Here is a 13977-nt window from a genome sequence, read left to right as displayed (position 1 = left end):
TGAGCTCCCTAGGTTTTATCTCGCCGTCTACGATCAAAATAACCGGCCCGTTTTCTTTGCGGATGTTAGGGATGATTGCTGGCTTGGCTCGTCCGATACGCAGTCCATCGCAGACGGTCAAGTGCGAGAGCGCTACGATGACCTGTTGGCGGGCTGCCCGGTCCCGGTCTTGCATGGCGTCAGCCTTATTGGCACGAGAGCGCGTTTCTACACTGCTGAATCCAAGGATGGCGTGGTTCTGCCACGTCAAGTTCCTCGCGATCCGACCAAGCTTTTACCCGCAGATTACTTGATGGGAGAGTGGGAGTTGGATATCTTCTCCCAAGAAGGATTCGATAGGATGAAGGAAGTAGTGACGTACATCAAAGATCAATGCTCCGTTTTGTAACCCTGCAGTGGTTGTGAGTATCTGTCTGGTACTTTGTCATCATTTCATGTAGCCGCTTCGATGGTAACAGGAATTGACAAGTCGCGAGATGGCCTGTATAGCTACATAATCTCCCTGAATATTGTATAAATCTACTAGCTAGCTCACTTTGAATGAATTTTATGCCGTAGTTGTACACAACATATTGTGTGCCAGTCTTCGGTATTTTTAGACTGTCCATCACCAGCCGCGACGCGTCGTGGACGCGTCTTGGACGCGTCTCTCACTAGCCCTCACTAACCCTCACCCAGCATTCACAGTGCACGTGGATAAGTCTTGTCCAGCATCATCGCAAAGCTAGACGATCATAAACTCCTCACATACCTAAAGTCTGATTGTATCCCCTGAAGGCTGTTCAGCAGCTTAAACATGACACACAATGATCGTCGCCGGCTCATTAGCCTTGACATGCTAGAGGTCTACTTCCCGGTGGTAGCTCCCATCCTGGAATACTTGGAGAAAACTCTGGATACTGAGACAGAGGCCATTGTGAAAGATTCGGATGCTGATGTGTTTCGCAACTTCATGAACTCGACAATTGTAGGGTCTGGTTTACGGGCCGGCACACAACCTCGTCTTATTGGCGCTGAGCCACTCGAGACTATGAAGGAGGTAATGTCGGACGTGCATCATTGTATGTCTCTAACGTTCTACTAGATTGTGTCAACAGCACAGAAGATGCTGTTCTCAGCCGCGAAAGGATCTAAGCCAAACAACATCCTTACCATAGGGTACCAACGGGCAAGCCATAAATCACTCTTCTTTCTCTCCATATGGCATTAATACCGCAACCTTCTTCAGGCTGGAGGCTCGGGTACAAACGTATCTAACTTCAGAATCGAGAATCGCTTTGCGAATACAAACGTGTATGCTCTTCAATCGCCTGAATGGGAGTTGTTGCTTCAGAGGTGAGAGCTTGCACGAAGTAAACTAATACCTAAGTACTAATCGTCGTAGAATAGGCACGGACGCTATGCTTCACTTACTGACCAAGACGTCGCTATTCGTATCTTTGCCCAACGATTGTCTCTGTCAACTTTCGGGTGAACCACTTATCCACATTCGACTCACTGGAACAAGTGGGTTCCTGCATAAAGATGGGATGAGCTATGGAAGAAAGAGGAGATCTCCAGAGGAATGTGAAAGCGAGCGCCCAGCAAAGCGTGCGCGGTTGAACATTCGACCATCGGCGGTGGCAGGAACAGCGAGTAGCAGCTTGGATTCTGGTGGGACAAATCCTCCTTCAAGGTACTGGTGTCTGTGCTGTCGGACAGAATCTCATATTGAAGTTTATAGAAACTCCGCAGCCGACATCTCATTTGTTCGTGCAAGGCTCTTCTATGCTCGTCCTTGCAAGGATCCCGACTCAAGCCGTATCATCGTTGGTTTTCCCCATAATCGTGAATCTCACTCAGATAAATAGATCTTACAATAACTGATCACTAACGTTACGATGTGTAGACGTGCTCAACCGTCTCCACCCTTCTTACTTTCGGAAGCCAGCCGTAGACCCCAAAAATTACGTGGATCCAGACCCTCGAGAGCAAGCTCGACAAGCCCGCCACCTGTCCAAGTATATATTCCCTTTACAGTACGACCTGAAGAACATTTTCACCAACGTTCCCAATCCAAAGGACGTACACAACTTGCACAACTTTTTCGACCGCGAGCTAGAAATCAAGGCTCGTAAACTTTTACATGATATCGGAGGAATGTGCTAACAAGGTGCTTTGGGCTCACAGCGACTTGGGAAATGCAAAACTCCCAGACGTTTGCGAGAAATTCTTCCTCTGCTGGAAAAGATGATATGGAGGCATGGCAAGTGCGCCTACAAGCCATTGCGAGATAAAACGTGTCCCTCAAAGGTGTGCATACTGCTTTACTTTGGACAGGACGCTCGTGTTGACATAAGCGTGTAGATCCAGTCAACGGGCACGAAGACCATGGACAGTAGTTTCATTCTAGCAAGTTTCTTCGCACTTATTCTGGTATATTGTTCTTAAACCATCAGTAGGAAATGGTCTCAGAAACGTCTATGCAAGTTGGAACACAGCAAAAACGAAGTGGAGATATTTCAGTTAGTTCGGTAGGACTTCCGATCACACCGTTGGGGCTTTCTCAGGCAAGAAAGAAGACGGAACACAAACCGCGTTTTGCTGATTTTGAATGTACGCATGCCGAGGTGCTGAACCTTGCTTGAAGGGAAAATTCGTTATGCTCAATTTTCGTCGATCTGCAGGTATTCCGCTACGGTGTTCTCATCACCAAGAAGGTTGTTCCCAAAGCTTTCTGGGGGTGTGAAGCAAATTTCAAAGTTGTCAAGAGACGTGAGCATCCGTTATTCACAAGATTTGCATGAGGTTGACCCTACCTTCACAGTGATACTAGAGTATATCTCATGCCGTCGTTTTGAGAGCTTTACCCTCCATCATGCAATCCAAGGATTCAGCACCTCCGAATGCGAGTGGCTTATGCCACCCGGTCCTAAATCGCATAAACAGGTCAGGGTATCAGTTACCGACGCCCTTAAGCGACGAGAGTTGCTTGAGGAATTCATATTTTGGTACTTTGACTCGTTCCTCCTCCCCCTTTTGAGAGTAGGTTTCATCCCAGCTTTGACCTAAAAGTTAACTGACAGCTGCTAGACATCGTTCTACGTCACCGAATCTTCGGCTTTCCGAAACAGAATTCTCTATTTCCGTCATGATGATTGGGAAGCGTTGTGTGCACCGCTAATTGATCGCTTGAGCGAGAGTACGTTTCAAGAAATTGAACAGGTCGTGGCTTTATTTTTGATTCTTTGACCGGACATATGCTGACACACGTACAAAAAGCGTGAAGCAGACGAGATCCTTCGTCAACGACGGCTAGGTTTTTCCTTTGTACGGCTTCTCCCCAAAGACACTGGTGTCCGTCCTATTGTCAACCTGCGTCGCCGAAGAGAAAAGGCTCGTCCCCCACATATCAGTTGGAACCAAAACTGATCTATGTGATTTCCTTAGGGATATGGAAATAATCTGTCTATCAATCAAATTTTACAAGCGACTTTCCGAATACTAACGTATGAAAAGGTGACATATACAACCAGATTTCAATTGCCAGTGGCTTATTGCTGATCTGCATATCAGCAAAACCAACCCGAGCGCCTCGGTGCTTCCGTCTTTGGACCAAATGAGATATATAGAAGTCTCAAGGAATTCAAGTTGCGCCTGACTCAAGGAGATACTAGCAAAATACTGTAAAACCTTACACGCTCTAACTGTAGGAAAATACTTATCCGTCTTTTCAGGCCCAAGCTGTATTTCGTCAAGGTTGATGTCCAGGCATGCTTCGATACTATCGATCAGTCCAAGCTCATTTCAATCCTGCGGGACCTAATTTCCGAGGTAAGTTTCGCACCGACATAACGCAACAACCTCCTTACACCCAGCAGGATAATTACCTTATCCAAAGATACGGCAAGATCAGACCGATGGCTGGACGTATATCTCGGGAGTACGTTAAAAACGCCTTGCCTGAAGGTCCGTTGCGATATGTCCAATGGGCTTCGTGTTTTCGGCTCATGAGCTTGCAGATGACCATCCCCATTTTCTGTCGTATGCACAACACTTGGCCGCGGCTTTGCGCCAGACCATCTTTGTAGATCAGGTTCAATACAACTTTGAATCTAAGTCGGCTGCTTTACGTCTACTGGAAGAGCACATCACGGATAACATAGTCAAGGTGCGAATTGTGCTTGACATCCGTCCTCCATACTCACGCCCTCCACAGATCGGTCAAAAGTACTACCGCCAAATGGTCGGTATTCCTCAGGGCTCGGTTCTCTCCTCTATTTTGTGCTCTTTCTGTTACGGAGACCTAGAGCGACGGAAGTTCAATTTCCAGGATGATCCTGAAAGTGTAAGCCTCCCCTGACCTTGACATATGCTCTTATTAATCTGCCATAGATGTTACTGCGACTTATAGATGACTACGTGCTCGTTACGACGAGCTTGGAGAAAGCTAAGAGATTCCTGGATATGATGAACGAAGGTTCGTATGATGGTCCCTTCGGCCGGTAACACTAGTCTTACCGTCATCAGGGCATCCGGAATATGGCTGCATCATATCCCAAGAAAAGACGATGACTAATTTCGACTATGGTGCCGATATCCTCAACTACGTGGATCCAGCAAGAAGATGTAAGTAGCCTGATTCTTCAATGCTCATCACCTGCATGACGATATCTATAGGGTTCCCATGGTGCGGCCTTTTGATCAATATGCAAGATCTTTCTGTGCTCGTGGACTATTCTCGTTATCACGGACACCGTAAGATTACCACTGCAATGATCCCTCGTCTTTCGGTGCTCATTTATTGCTCTAGGCATACAAGACACACTCACAGTCGACAGAGGTCGGCATCTGGGCACCACGTTTGTCCACAAGATGCTTAGGTTCGTTGTTTCAATTTCTCGTGTGTTCACGGTATCCTATGAACTTCACTGCAGGGTGGCACGGGCAAGGAGCCATGTCATATACACCGATGCCACGCTCAACAGCGCGCACGCCGTCTACCTCAACATATACCAGAACTTCCTCATGGTCGCGATGAAAATGTACCATTACATCTCGTGCTGGGGCATCCGCCGCGCGAAGAACGCGTCCTTCCTCTACTGTCAGCCCGCTCCTGCCCTCTTTGCAATATCGTCTAGTTGCTGAGTCATGTTACAGCAACCATTCAGCAGATCATCAACTTTACATATGCGACGCTGCGACTGAAAACTGCGGAGGGAACGCAGAAAGACCGGCAGACTCAGAAGAACAGCGTCGCCTGGTAAATTCTCTTGCTGCGCGTTTGCTCGCGCACGGATTACTGATGTCAATATCAGGCTCGGCTTACACGCGTTCCACACCATTCTATCCAAGAAACCCAGCCCCATCATGAAGACGGTGGTGAAGAAGCTGGCCTTTGACATGTCCTTACCTCGACATCGGCGCATGAAGCGCGATATGCTTAAAGTGGTCGTTGACGGACGGGCGGACTTGGCCAACATTATCTTCTAACATGATTTTTTCTTTCAATACGACGGTCGTTCTTGTGATACACAAGCTTCATTGATTTGACACTCTGCGATCTACTCTACTCATACACGTTTGAATTAGTCGGGGTATAAGCTACGCTACAGAATTCTATCTACTATTGATCAGAACGACAACCAGGCGAGAAGTATCTACGCTGGAAAGAAGAAGAAGAAAGGGGAAAGCGAAGAAGAGAAGAAGAGAAGAGCGCCGGCGGAATCGTTGGTATCGTGGTATCGTTGGGCGTGAGTGTGTTGCCAGCATAGAGCGTATTTTGTACAATCGCGAAAAGTCTACAATTGAAGAAGAAGACGGGACATCGCATAGTAAAGGATTTTGCTTGAGATGTTTGCATAAAGGTGGCTTAAAACGCATAAAGATCGAGGTTCATAGAGTCGGGGTCCGCGTCGTCGTCGTCTTCGTTGTACTACAGCAGGTATCAGCACGCAATTCTCATCCAGCATGCGCACAAACGTGGTACTCACCCGCAGCCCAATGAGCTTGTCATCGTCGAGCATGACCGCCTTGTAAGAGAACAGCTCGGGCCTCGACACGCTCTTGAACGGCAAAGTAGTGACGACGTCTTTCTTGAAGTGCTCGCCGGCGGGGACCCTTGTCGGCTTCGTGTGCATCTTCCACTTATCTTTCGGCGTGAGGCTGCTCGTGTGCACGCTCGCGCGCCGCTGCAGGCCCCCTTGACTCTGGCCCTGGCCCTGGCCCTGGATTTGTCCGTGCTTCTGCCCGTTCCCGGCAGGATAATGCACATGATGGTCCGCGGAGACAGACGACGGCGGCGGGAGCGGCGGAAAGCTCGGCGGCGCCGACACATTAAAGTCCAATATCCTTACATCCTCGCACCCGGCGCTGATCGCGCGGAGCACCACGCGCTGCCCGTGCACGGCCGCAGACGAGTCCGCCCACGGCACGTAGCTGTCGAGGTAGCGCGCCTCGCGCGGGCCCCAGCCCTCCCAGGGCACGACCGTCGTCGCGGCCGTTGCGGCCTCGAACGACGACGCCTCGCGCGCGCGGTGCAGGTACTCGGCGACGCGCGATGCGATGCTGCGCTCGTGCAGGAAGAGGTGGAAGTACGCGAACGAGAGAGCGCAGTTGGCGCCCGTGCGGACGAGATTGAACACGAGCGTGTGCACGCGCGCGCCGGGCGCGGCTGTGAACGGCTTGTGCGGCGGCGTGCGGGGCAGCGGTGCACCTGCGAGGATCTCGGCGCTCCCGATCGAGACTTTGTGTTGCAATGCCGGGAGGGTGAGCGAGGCGACATGCAGAGGCAGGGAGGTGGAGGCGGGGCCAGGGCCGGTGACGGCATCCTCGATGTTGTTGTTGTTGTTGAAGGTGAAGATATCAAGGGCGCCGCCGCGGTCGCCCGAGACGATGATATAGGTGTTATTAGAAATAAATGAGATGGCGTGGGTGTTGTGTGGGAGCGGGATGGACTGGCCGCCCTGGAGTAATATCAGTCATCGTATTCTATAATTTATTGCGAGACTTTGCTTACGATGACAGACTTCCCAGTCTTCCAGTCCCATATGGCTTCAATGATGTATGATCGCGAATTTTCGTGCACGACAAGAGCAATAATGTTGTCCACAATTTGTAGCTGCGAACGGGACCCCCACGACTCCACAGGGCCCAAGTACGCGCGGTGGGCAGTTGGATATGGTGCGTTTGCCGAAAGTGTGCGGAGATGTACCTGGAAGACATACTGTCTGAACAAAAAATAACGGAGGATTGCCCGTCAGTAAACGCCTCGAGGATTATAAAAGGAAAAACTCGTCCCGGGATGACGAGCCTCACAAACATACTCACCCTTTGCGATTCTGAAACACCCTTAGCAGCGCAAGCAAATCCTGGCTCGGATCCACCGCGAAATTCTCCACGCACGTAATCCCCGCGCTGGGCAGCGCAAGCGACCTCGCGGGGCTCGTGCTCGACGGAAGCCACGCGACCGTCATCGGGCGGAACGCGCCGACAGCCCCAGCCGACTTCTGGCTCTGGCCCAACCCCGCCGTCGACGTCGTTCTGCTTGGGCTGGTGGGCCCCACAAAACTAGTCGCCGTGTTCCTCCGCTCGAGCGTCGTTTTGGCGCGGCCGAGCGCGACGAGGACGCCCGCGGCGTACGCGTATAGCTCGCGTGGGACGCTCATCTCGAAGCGCGCCTGGCGGACGAGGTCGCGTGTCGCCCACGCGTCGGCGTCCGCGCGCAGGAGGCGCAGGCGCTCTGGGAGCCCGAGCGGGGCGCCGTGCATCGAGGAGGCGGAGGTGGGGTTGTCGAGCAGCCCGAGGCGGGCGAGCTCGAGACGGTGTTGCACCGCGAGGGAGGTGTCGGCGGCGTGCTTGAACCTGCGGCAGGTCTATCACCAAAAGATAACGGAAATGTGACGAGGAACATCAGGGTGACGAAGTGCAAGAGGTGGGGCGGTTGGCGAATCAATCAGATGCATGAATGAAAACGGCGATCGCACGAGGACGAGCTTACCGCTGCACATCTGAGGATCTCCCTCTCGTCGAGGAAATCGAAGATCTTGTGCAGCACCTCGACGGGGAAGTGCTGCACATCGCAGGAGGGCGTGTACTCGGCGTATACCGAGACCACAGTGGACAGTTTTCTGCTCGGGCCCGTCGACATAGAGCCGCGGCGCACCGAGCGGGGGCGGGGGATGGATCTAAGGCCGGCGGCGAGCGCACTGGTGCTCACATGCAGCATTCTGGGGAGGGAGAACAACATCCGAGCAGAAGGAGGGGGGAGCGGGGATCAGAGGTCCTTTTAAAGAATCGCGGACCTTCCCTGCAAGAGAAAGCGGATGGAAGGACCTTATCGGCCAGGCCAACTAAGGGGATGATGAAATGGGATGGGACGAGAAACTCTGAGAGAACATTCGGCCGTACATGGAGGGGGTTGCCGTTATGTATTCAGTCGGGGGGAGGTACGATGGCCCTTCGCGAGGGAAGAAGTACAGCTTTCCTTGCCTTGATGCTCGGTTTTTCCAGAGGACCTGCCTGCTTCTGATGGATGAATGAGATTGGATTAGCCTTGGTCCGTGGCTCGTCTCCGGCCCAGCTCATCCGGACATTGTCACCATGGTGGTAAAGATGAGAATGAGATTGTATCATCGCCTCCGCCACGCTACGCCACCACGGAAACACCAGCACAAAGCAGTGCAACCATCTGCGGGTGCGGGCAAGTCAAACATAGCTGCGAGGGTTTAGCGGGACGGAGTGTCGCGTGGAGAGCGATATATAGGACATATTAAAAAGAACGGAAAGGATATGCATGTGCACGAGTATGCCCAAACGCAGCGGCTGTGGTGCTACGCGAAACAGCCTTGGTGTACCACGTACACGTTGCGAGAGCGTGCATGGGATCTGAGGTAATGGCCCTGCAGATATGAAACGATCAGGGAGATATCCGCGGCAGACGAGTTTCCAAGAGAAGAGGCTGGCCAGACTCGATGTGCCTAGAGAGGAAGAAACAGCTGCTTGCAAGGAGCGGCGGCTAGATAATCGCTCAGTAACACTGCCCATGGCGGCTGAGAAGGTTAAGGTTAGGGAGGTTTACAAGCCTCGCTGAAAGTGATGTCAGAACCCTGTTGAACGCTGGATGTAGTGGAGACTGGACGCATCTTGTCAAAGCCTAACTCAAAAAAAAGAGGTGGCCACTGGTACCTGAGCTGTGTCGGAGCAGCATGGTTTGACGTTAGCCTGGTTGATGGCCTCCACTTCCTTTCATATCCGCGACCACTAGCTTATGGGCCACGCTCAGGCTAGGTGGCGGTATGAAGTCAAGTGGGCCGGTCATGACGCGGTGGCTCTGCTTCTAACATGAACACATAATAGCGCATAATAGAGAGCAGGCAGCCTCGCGTCTTCGTTTGCCATCTGGTCTTTCTCCCATCTCCCCTCCCCATCCTCAGCGGTTAGCAGCTGTCTCCCAGGACTGTTCGCTAACATTGAAATAAGCAGACGCGCGAGCACTCGGGGCTGAGGTAACTTGCAGAGATATCGGAAAGGAGTCCTCGGTTAGTCCTCGGAGTCGGAACGACGATCCAGCAGCCAATCAGGCGCGTTTCTCATTATTGCCAGCGCTACCGCAAACGTTGCTCAACGTCAACTCAAGTACTGTGATATTGAACGAACACTGGACTCGGTGTACTACTGCCACCGCTTGCACGCCTTCTACTAGAGCCCCTGGGTTGTCCTCGCTCTGAGATCCTTCCTGGCTCTCCGGCCCGCAAGCCAGACAACCGCTCCCATCTGCACATTACGATCCCTTCACGAACACCGCCGGCATCTCGATCGCCCTCGCACAGTGATACTCTTTCACTCGCCGGAGCACGCCCTATAGCACAATCCTCTCGAATTCACGAAGCATACGACAATTCGCAATTACAAGCTCCATTCTCTGTACGCTAGCACAGTCGCAGTCTCCCAACTCCGCCAAGCTAAGTAGAGCGCACCAGAGCCACAACTCAAATCCAGCGCCGACACGATGCGCTCCTCGACCCTCGCCTTCCTCCTCCTCCCGCTCCTCGCCCTCTCCCTCGCCTACTATGTCCAATCCCACAACTCCCCACTCGGCCCCGCCCCGCATCTCGGCGTGTCCCTCGGCGTGCCGCTGACACTTTCCGGGCTCGCGTCCCTCGCGCAGGCGGCGGCGGCCCGCGTGCGCTCGGCGGCAACGCTGGCAGCCGTACATCCTGATGTTATTTACAACAACGCCCACCACTACCTCGTAAACGTGCCCGTGCCGAAGATACAGTGGCCTGCCGTCGTACAACAGTGGATACCCGACCTCGGACTCGGTTCCAGCGTTGTCATACAGCAGAAGCCAACGACGAGCAGCGGCCTGCCAGCGCTCACACTCGGACCCTTCGAGCCGCTCGAGGTCGACCCGAACCGGGAGGAGTTCCGCCGGCGCATTGTCGCGGTGGGCGACATCCATGGGGACGTGCTGAACGCGTACAAGATCCTGCAGACAGCGGGCGTCGTTAACGAGGAGGGGAACTGGACGGGCGAGGTGGACATGTTTGTGCAGACGGGCGATATCATTGACCGGTGCGTTTCGTCTGGCTAAACTCTGTTCAAGGTTTGCTTACGACTAGGCTGGCTGGGTCTGGGCATGCACGTATGAAGGGGCGACGACACGATCATTCTGTTCAAGTGGTTCGAGGACCTGCGCGTAGAGGCCGAGGCTGTAGGGGGCAGGGTGATCTCGCACATGGGCAACCACGAGTGGATGAATGTTATCGGTGCGGTTTCTACTCAGACTTTTCACCCCGTCGACCTTTGCTAATTATAACGCAAACTCTACTCTATGCAGGCGACTGGCGGTGAGCACCTTCCTAACGGCCCTGCACTCATCACACTCACACACGCATCTACAGATACGTCCTCCCGACCGAAATCCAGACCTTCGAGACCGTCCAAAAGCGCTTCGAAGCGCTCACCACCGGCTGGCTCGGCGAAGCCTGGGCGGCAAACTACACTGTCACGTCCCGCATCCCACTACACCCCTCCCTTGGCCCGCCCAACACGGACTACCCCGCCCCGCCCGCCTCGCCCCACGCACACGCAAACAACGCCGGACCGCTCTCACACGCCGCCTTCAGCTTCGTACACGGCGGCCTCGCACCGCAGTACCCCGCGCTCGCACCCTTCCCGTCCGCGATAAACGAGCTCGGCGCATCGCTCCTTCGCAAGCTGCGGTTCCGCCGGCCGCTGCCGCGCCCGCACCCGCCGTACGGCTATCCGGGCTTGCCGGCGGGCACGACACCCGAGGAGGCGCGGCTGTATGGCGGGGACGGTCCGTTGTGGTACCGCGGGTGGGCGGAGCTGCCGGACGCGGTGGTGTGTAAGCAGGTGGACGGTGTGCTGGAGAAGACGGGGACGCGGAGGATGGTGATGGGGCATACGCCTAATTTTGAGGGGATCCGGTCGCGGTGCGATGGGAAGATTATTATTATTGATACTGGTGAGTTGTGCGTTTCTCTTGTCGTGGATGCGTGGACTTGGGCCTTCGCTCTCGTTGTGCCCGACGCGGACTGCGGGTTGCTCCACGCGACGTGCGTGAAAAACTAGGAGATTGTCTTGTGGTGGGCTTATCAAAGGGGTTTCGGACGCTAACCATTTTGTTTGTAACAGGTATCTCACATGCCTACGGCGGAGCCATCTCGGCGCTGTCTGTCGAGTACAAGTTGGTTCCGTTGCAAAAAGGAGGATGGAAAGAACAAGAGGTCGTCAAAGCGATCTACGCTGAAAAGGAGGAGGAGGTACTCGTCATGGCCTCGCGCGACGTCGATGGTGACGATTTCTGGTAAACTTGAGCTCGAGACAGTGTTTCGTCATTAGGGATTGATAGGTCGTAGGCTTAGGAGCCCTGCATGACACTGGCGGGCATTATTGTTATTGATTTTAAGGTTATGTCTCGCGAGAAATGGAGGATTTGCAGTCGAGGCTCGATCGGCGGCAGAGTCCGCGGGAGAAATGTGCTATGACGTATGCCTCGTGTTTCTTCACGGGTATTTATGACATAGGCGTCCTTGCTCGGTTGACCCGCAGATCAAAAACCCCAAGGTAAATTAGTTGATGGAGTATCGCAGTCCACCCACCGCGTCCAGCGACAAGAGCCAGTACTTCGACGCCCCCATCATGCACTTCTTCTCCAAGTCCTCCAAGTCCTCCAAGTCAGACAAAGATGACAAAGATGACAACGAAGACACGCCTGTCGCCCCTTCCACTCAGCCTGATGGCAACAACGACCACACACAACATCCTATCGACGGGCTCCCCACTGTAAATGGCGCCAATGGTACTACCCCTCCCATGTCCCCGCAGTTGGAGTCGCCCCGCCCTGTAGGCGTCCAGCTCCACGACGACCCCGTTCATATGCGGCCTGCCTCGGACGTTGGCAGCGCCGAAGGCGGCAGCGCGGTCAGCCCTACGACTTCTACCGGCAAACGCGGTTCTCGCCTCTCGCGCTCCTACGCCGCCTCCCAGCGCGAATCAAACGCCACAAAGACCAACGGGACCGCATCCCCACCCTCGTCCCCCAAACCCCAGCCGAACGGCACCGACCACGACCTCGCACGCGCGCCCTCTCTGCGCTCGCTCCCCGCCGAAGACGACAACGCGGGCAACACCGCGCTTGGGAGCGGCGGCACCGCGCCCTCTGGCTTCGGGTTCGGGAACCCGCGCGCGAACAACGGCACGGGTGGGCACACGAGCAAGCTCAGCAAGCGCGGGTCCGTGCGCAGCCGTCGCAGCATGCGCTCGACGGGCACGACGGGCAGTGTCGCGACCGCCGCGTTCAGCAACGGCGCGGCGCTCAGCGGGCCGAACGCGGAGCCGGACATTGACGAGGATGTGCGCTTCAGGGGGGCGAACGCGGAGCGGTCGCTCAGTCAGAAGGTGAAGCGGAAGATTAGCAAGGACGAGCGTGAGTTCTCCCTTTTCCCTCGCTTCAATTTCACAGTTATCGACGCGGTATGGCTGACACGGCCTACGCGATCAGGCAAAGAAGCAAAACGCTTCTCCAAGCTTCTCGCCAAAGAGTCGACGTCCGAAAAAGCCGCGCTCGCCACCGCGCTTTCAACCCTCGCCTCCCTCCAAGCGCTGCACAAGGCCGCGCAGAAGCGCGAATCCAAGGCCTCGGCTGACTACGCTAAAGCGCTCGCGGTCTCTCAGGCTGCGGAGAGCAAGTACCACGAGGAGCGCGCGCGCCAGGCGGACATCAAGGCCCGTGCAGACGCGCGCGTCGCTGAGGAGAGGGCGCGGTGGGAGGGACGCCTGGCGCAGGTGCAGGCGCAAGAGGAGCGTGCGCAGGCGGAGATGGAGACTATGCGAGAGATGGAGGACAGGTTGGCGGAGTGCGCACGGGAGGTTGAGAGGTTGAGGATTATCAAGGGGACCGATGAGGTGCGCTTTTCTCTTCTTCCTTGTCCTTGGTTTGCTGCATGCTCACTGACGCTTCTTGTTCTAGCGCGAGAGGCAAGCTCGGATGATCGAGCTCAAAGGCAAGAAATAGCTAGCCATGTTTATGAACTTATCTTTCTTTATGTTTTCATCATATCACACACTTCAAAGGTTTTACTGGAAGAGAACGATGTTTCATAGCTTTGTTGCATCTTTGTTTTCGTTGGCTACTAATGTACTTGACATAATTCAATACCTCCTTTCCTACCTTGTGTTCCTCCTTCCCATTTATCTGGCCGCTACCGTTTTCTCTCGATGCATTCATTCTGGGGTTTCTTCTGTCGAGTACATGTCATTATTATGCCTGTAATTGGGGTTCAGTTAGCAATGGGATTCACCGAATATTGGATCAGACGCGAAGCGAGGAAAATATCAGATGGCTGTTCTTAGTATTTGTGTAAAGGTTTTCACCATCGCCCAGAGGGCTAGCGGATTTGGTGATTTACATATCATCGTAGGAGAAAAGAGCGAAAAGCCAAGAACGCGTTGCTCACCTTTACGAACTAT

General features: G+C 54.0%; 5 protein-coding genes across 5 annotated transcripts; 4 read left to right on the top strand and 1 right to left on the bottom strand.

Moving 5' to 3' along the window:
• Nucleotides 1–1953: 1953 nt before the first annotated feature.
• CONPUDRAFT_51134 (uncharacterized protein) lies at nucleotides 1954–2346 on the top strand (the record flags this gene model as incomplete). Its single annotated transcript, XM_007767151.1, has 2 exons — nucleotides 1954–2113; nucleotides 2153–2346. Coding segments are annotated over 2 exons (354 nt in total), but the record flags the coding sequence as incomplete, so codon positions are not given.
• A 2058-nt stretch (nucleotides 2347–4404) lies between these two features.
• Nucleotides 4405–4607, top strand: CONPUDRAFT_25668 (uncharacterized protein; the record flags this gene model as incomplete). Its single annotated transcript, XM_007767030.1, has 2 exons — nucleotides 4405–4459; nucleotides 4510–4607. Coding segments are annotated over 2 exons (153 nt in total), but the record flags the coding sequence as incomplete, so codon positions are not given.
• A 1118-nt stretch (nucleotides 4608–5725) lies between these two features.
• Nucleotides 5726–9112, bottom strand: CONPUDRAFT_80435 (uncharacterized protein). Its single transcript, XM_007767288.1, has 5 exons — nucleotides 7979–9112; nucleotides 7309–7853; nucleotides 6998–7208; nucleotides 5973–6944; nucleotides 5726–5914 (listed from the first exon to the last, which is right to left on the bottom strand). The coding sequence occupies exons 1-5, from the start codon at nucleotides 8225–8227 to the stop codon at nucleotides 5852–5854; spliced, it is 2040 nt and encodes a 679-aa protein (XP_007765478.1). The 5' UTR covers nucleotides 8228–9112; the 3' UTR covers nucleotides 5726–5851.
• Nucleotides 9113–9420: 308 nt separating this feature from the next.
• Nucleotides 9421–11901, top strand: CONPUDRAFT_80433 (Metallo-dependent phosphatase). The gene is made up of 5 exons (XM_007767287.1): nucleotides 9421–10554; nucleotides 10633–10748; nucleotides 10820–10829; nucleotides 10884–11470; nucleotides 11641–11901. The coding sequence occupies exons 1-5, from the start codon at nucleotides 9989–9991 to the stop codon at nucleotides 11814–11816; spliced, it is 1455 nt and encodes a 484-aa protein (XP_007765477.1). The 5' UTR covers nucleotides 9421–9988; the 3' UTR covers nucleotides 11817–11901.
• Nucleotides 11902–12102: 201 nt separating this feature from the next.
• CONPUDRAFT_163195 (uncharacterized protein) lies at nucleotides 12103–13796 on the top strand. The gene is made up of 3 exons (XM_007767597.1): nucleotides 12103–12934; nucleotides 13010–13413; nucleotides 13478–13796. The coding sequence occupies exons 1-3, from the start codon at nucleotides 12148–12150 to the stop codon at nucleotides 13520–13522; spliced, it is 1236 nt and encodes a 411-aa protein (XP_007765787.1). The 5' UTR covers nucleotides 12103–12147; the 3' UTR covers nucleotides 13523–13796.
• The last annotated feature ends 181 nt before the right edge of the window (nucleotides 13797–13977 follow it).

Source organism: Coniophora puteana, assembly GCF_000271625.1.
Source record: "Coniophora puteana RWD-64-598 SS2 unplaced genomic scaffold CONPUscaffold_3, whole genome shotgun sequence".
NCBI classification, from domain to species: domain Eukaryota; kingdom Fungi; phylum Basidiomycota; class Agaricomycetes; order Boletales; family Coniophoraceae; genus Coniophora; species Coniophora puteana.
The sequence above is the reverse complement of the archived record's forward strand: the minus strand, read 5'-3'. Positions and strand labels throughout refer to the sequence as shown.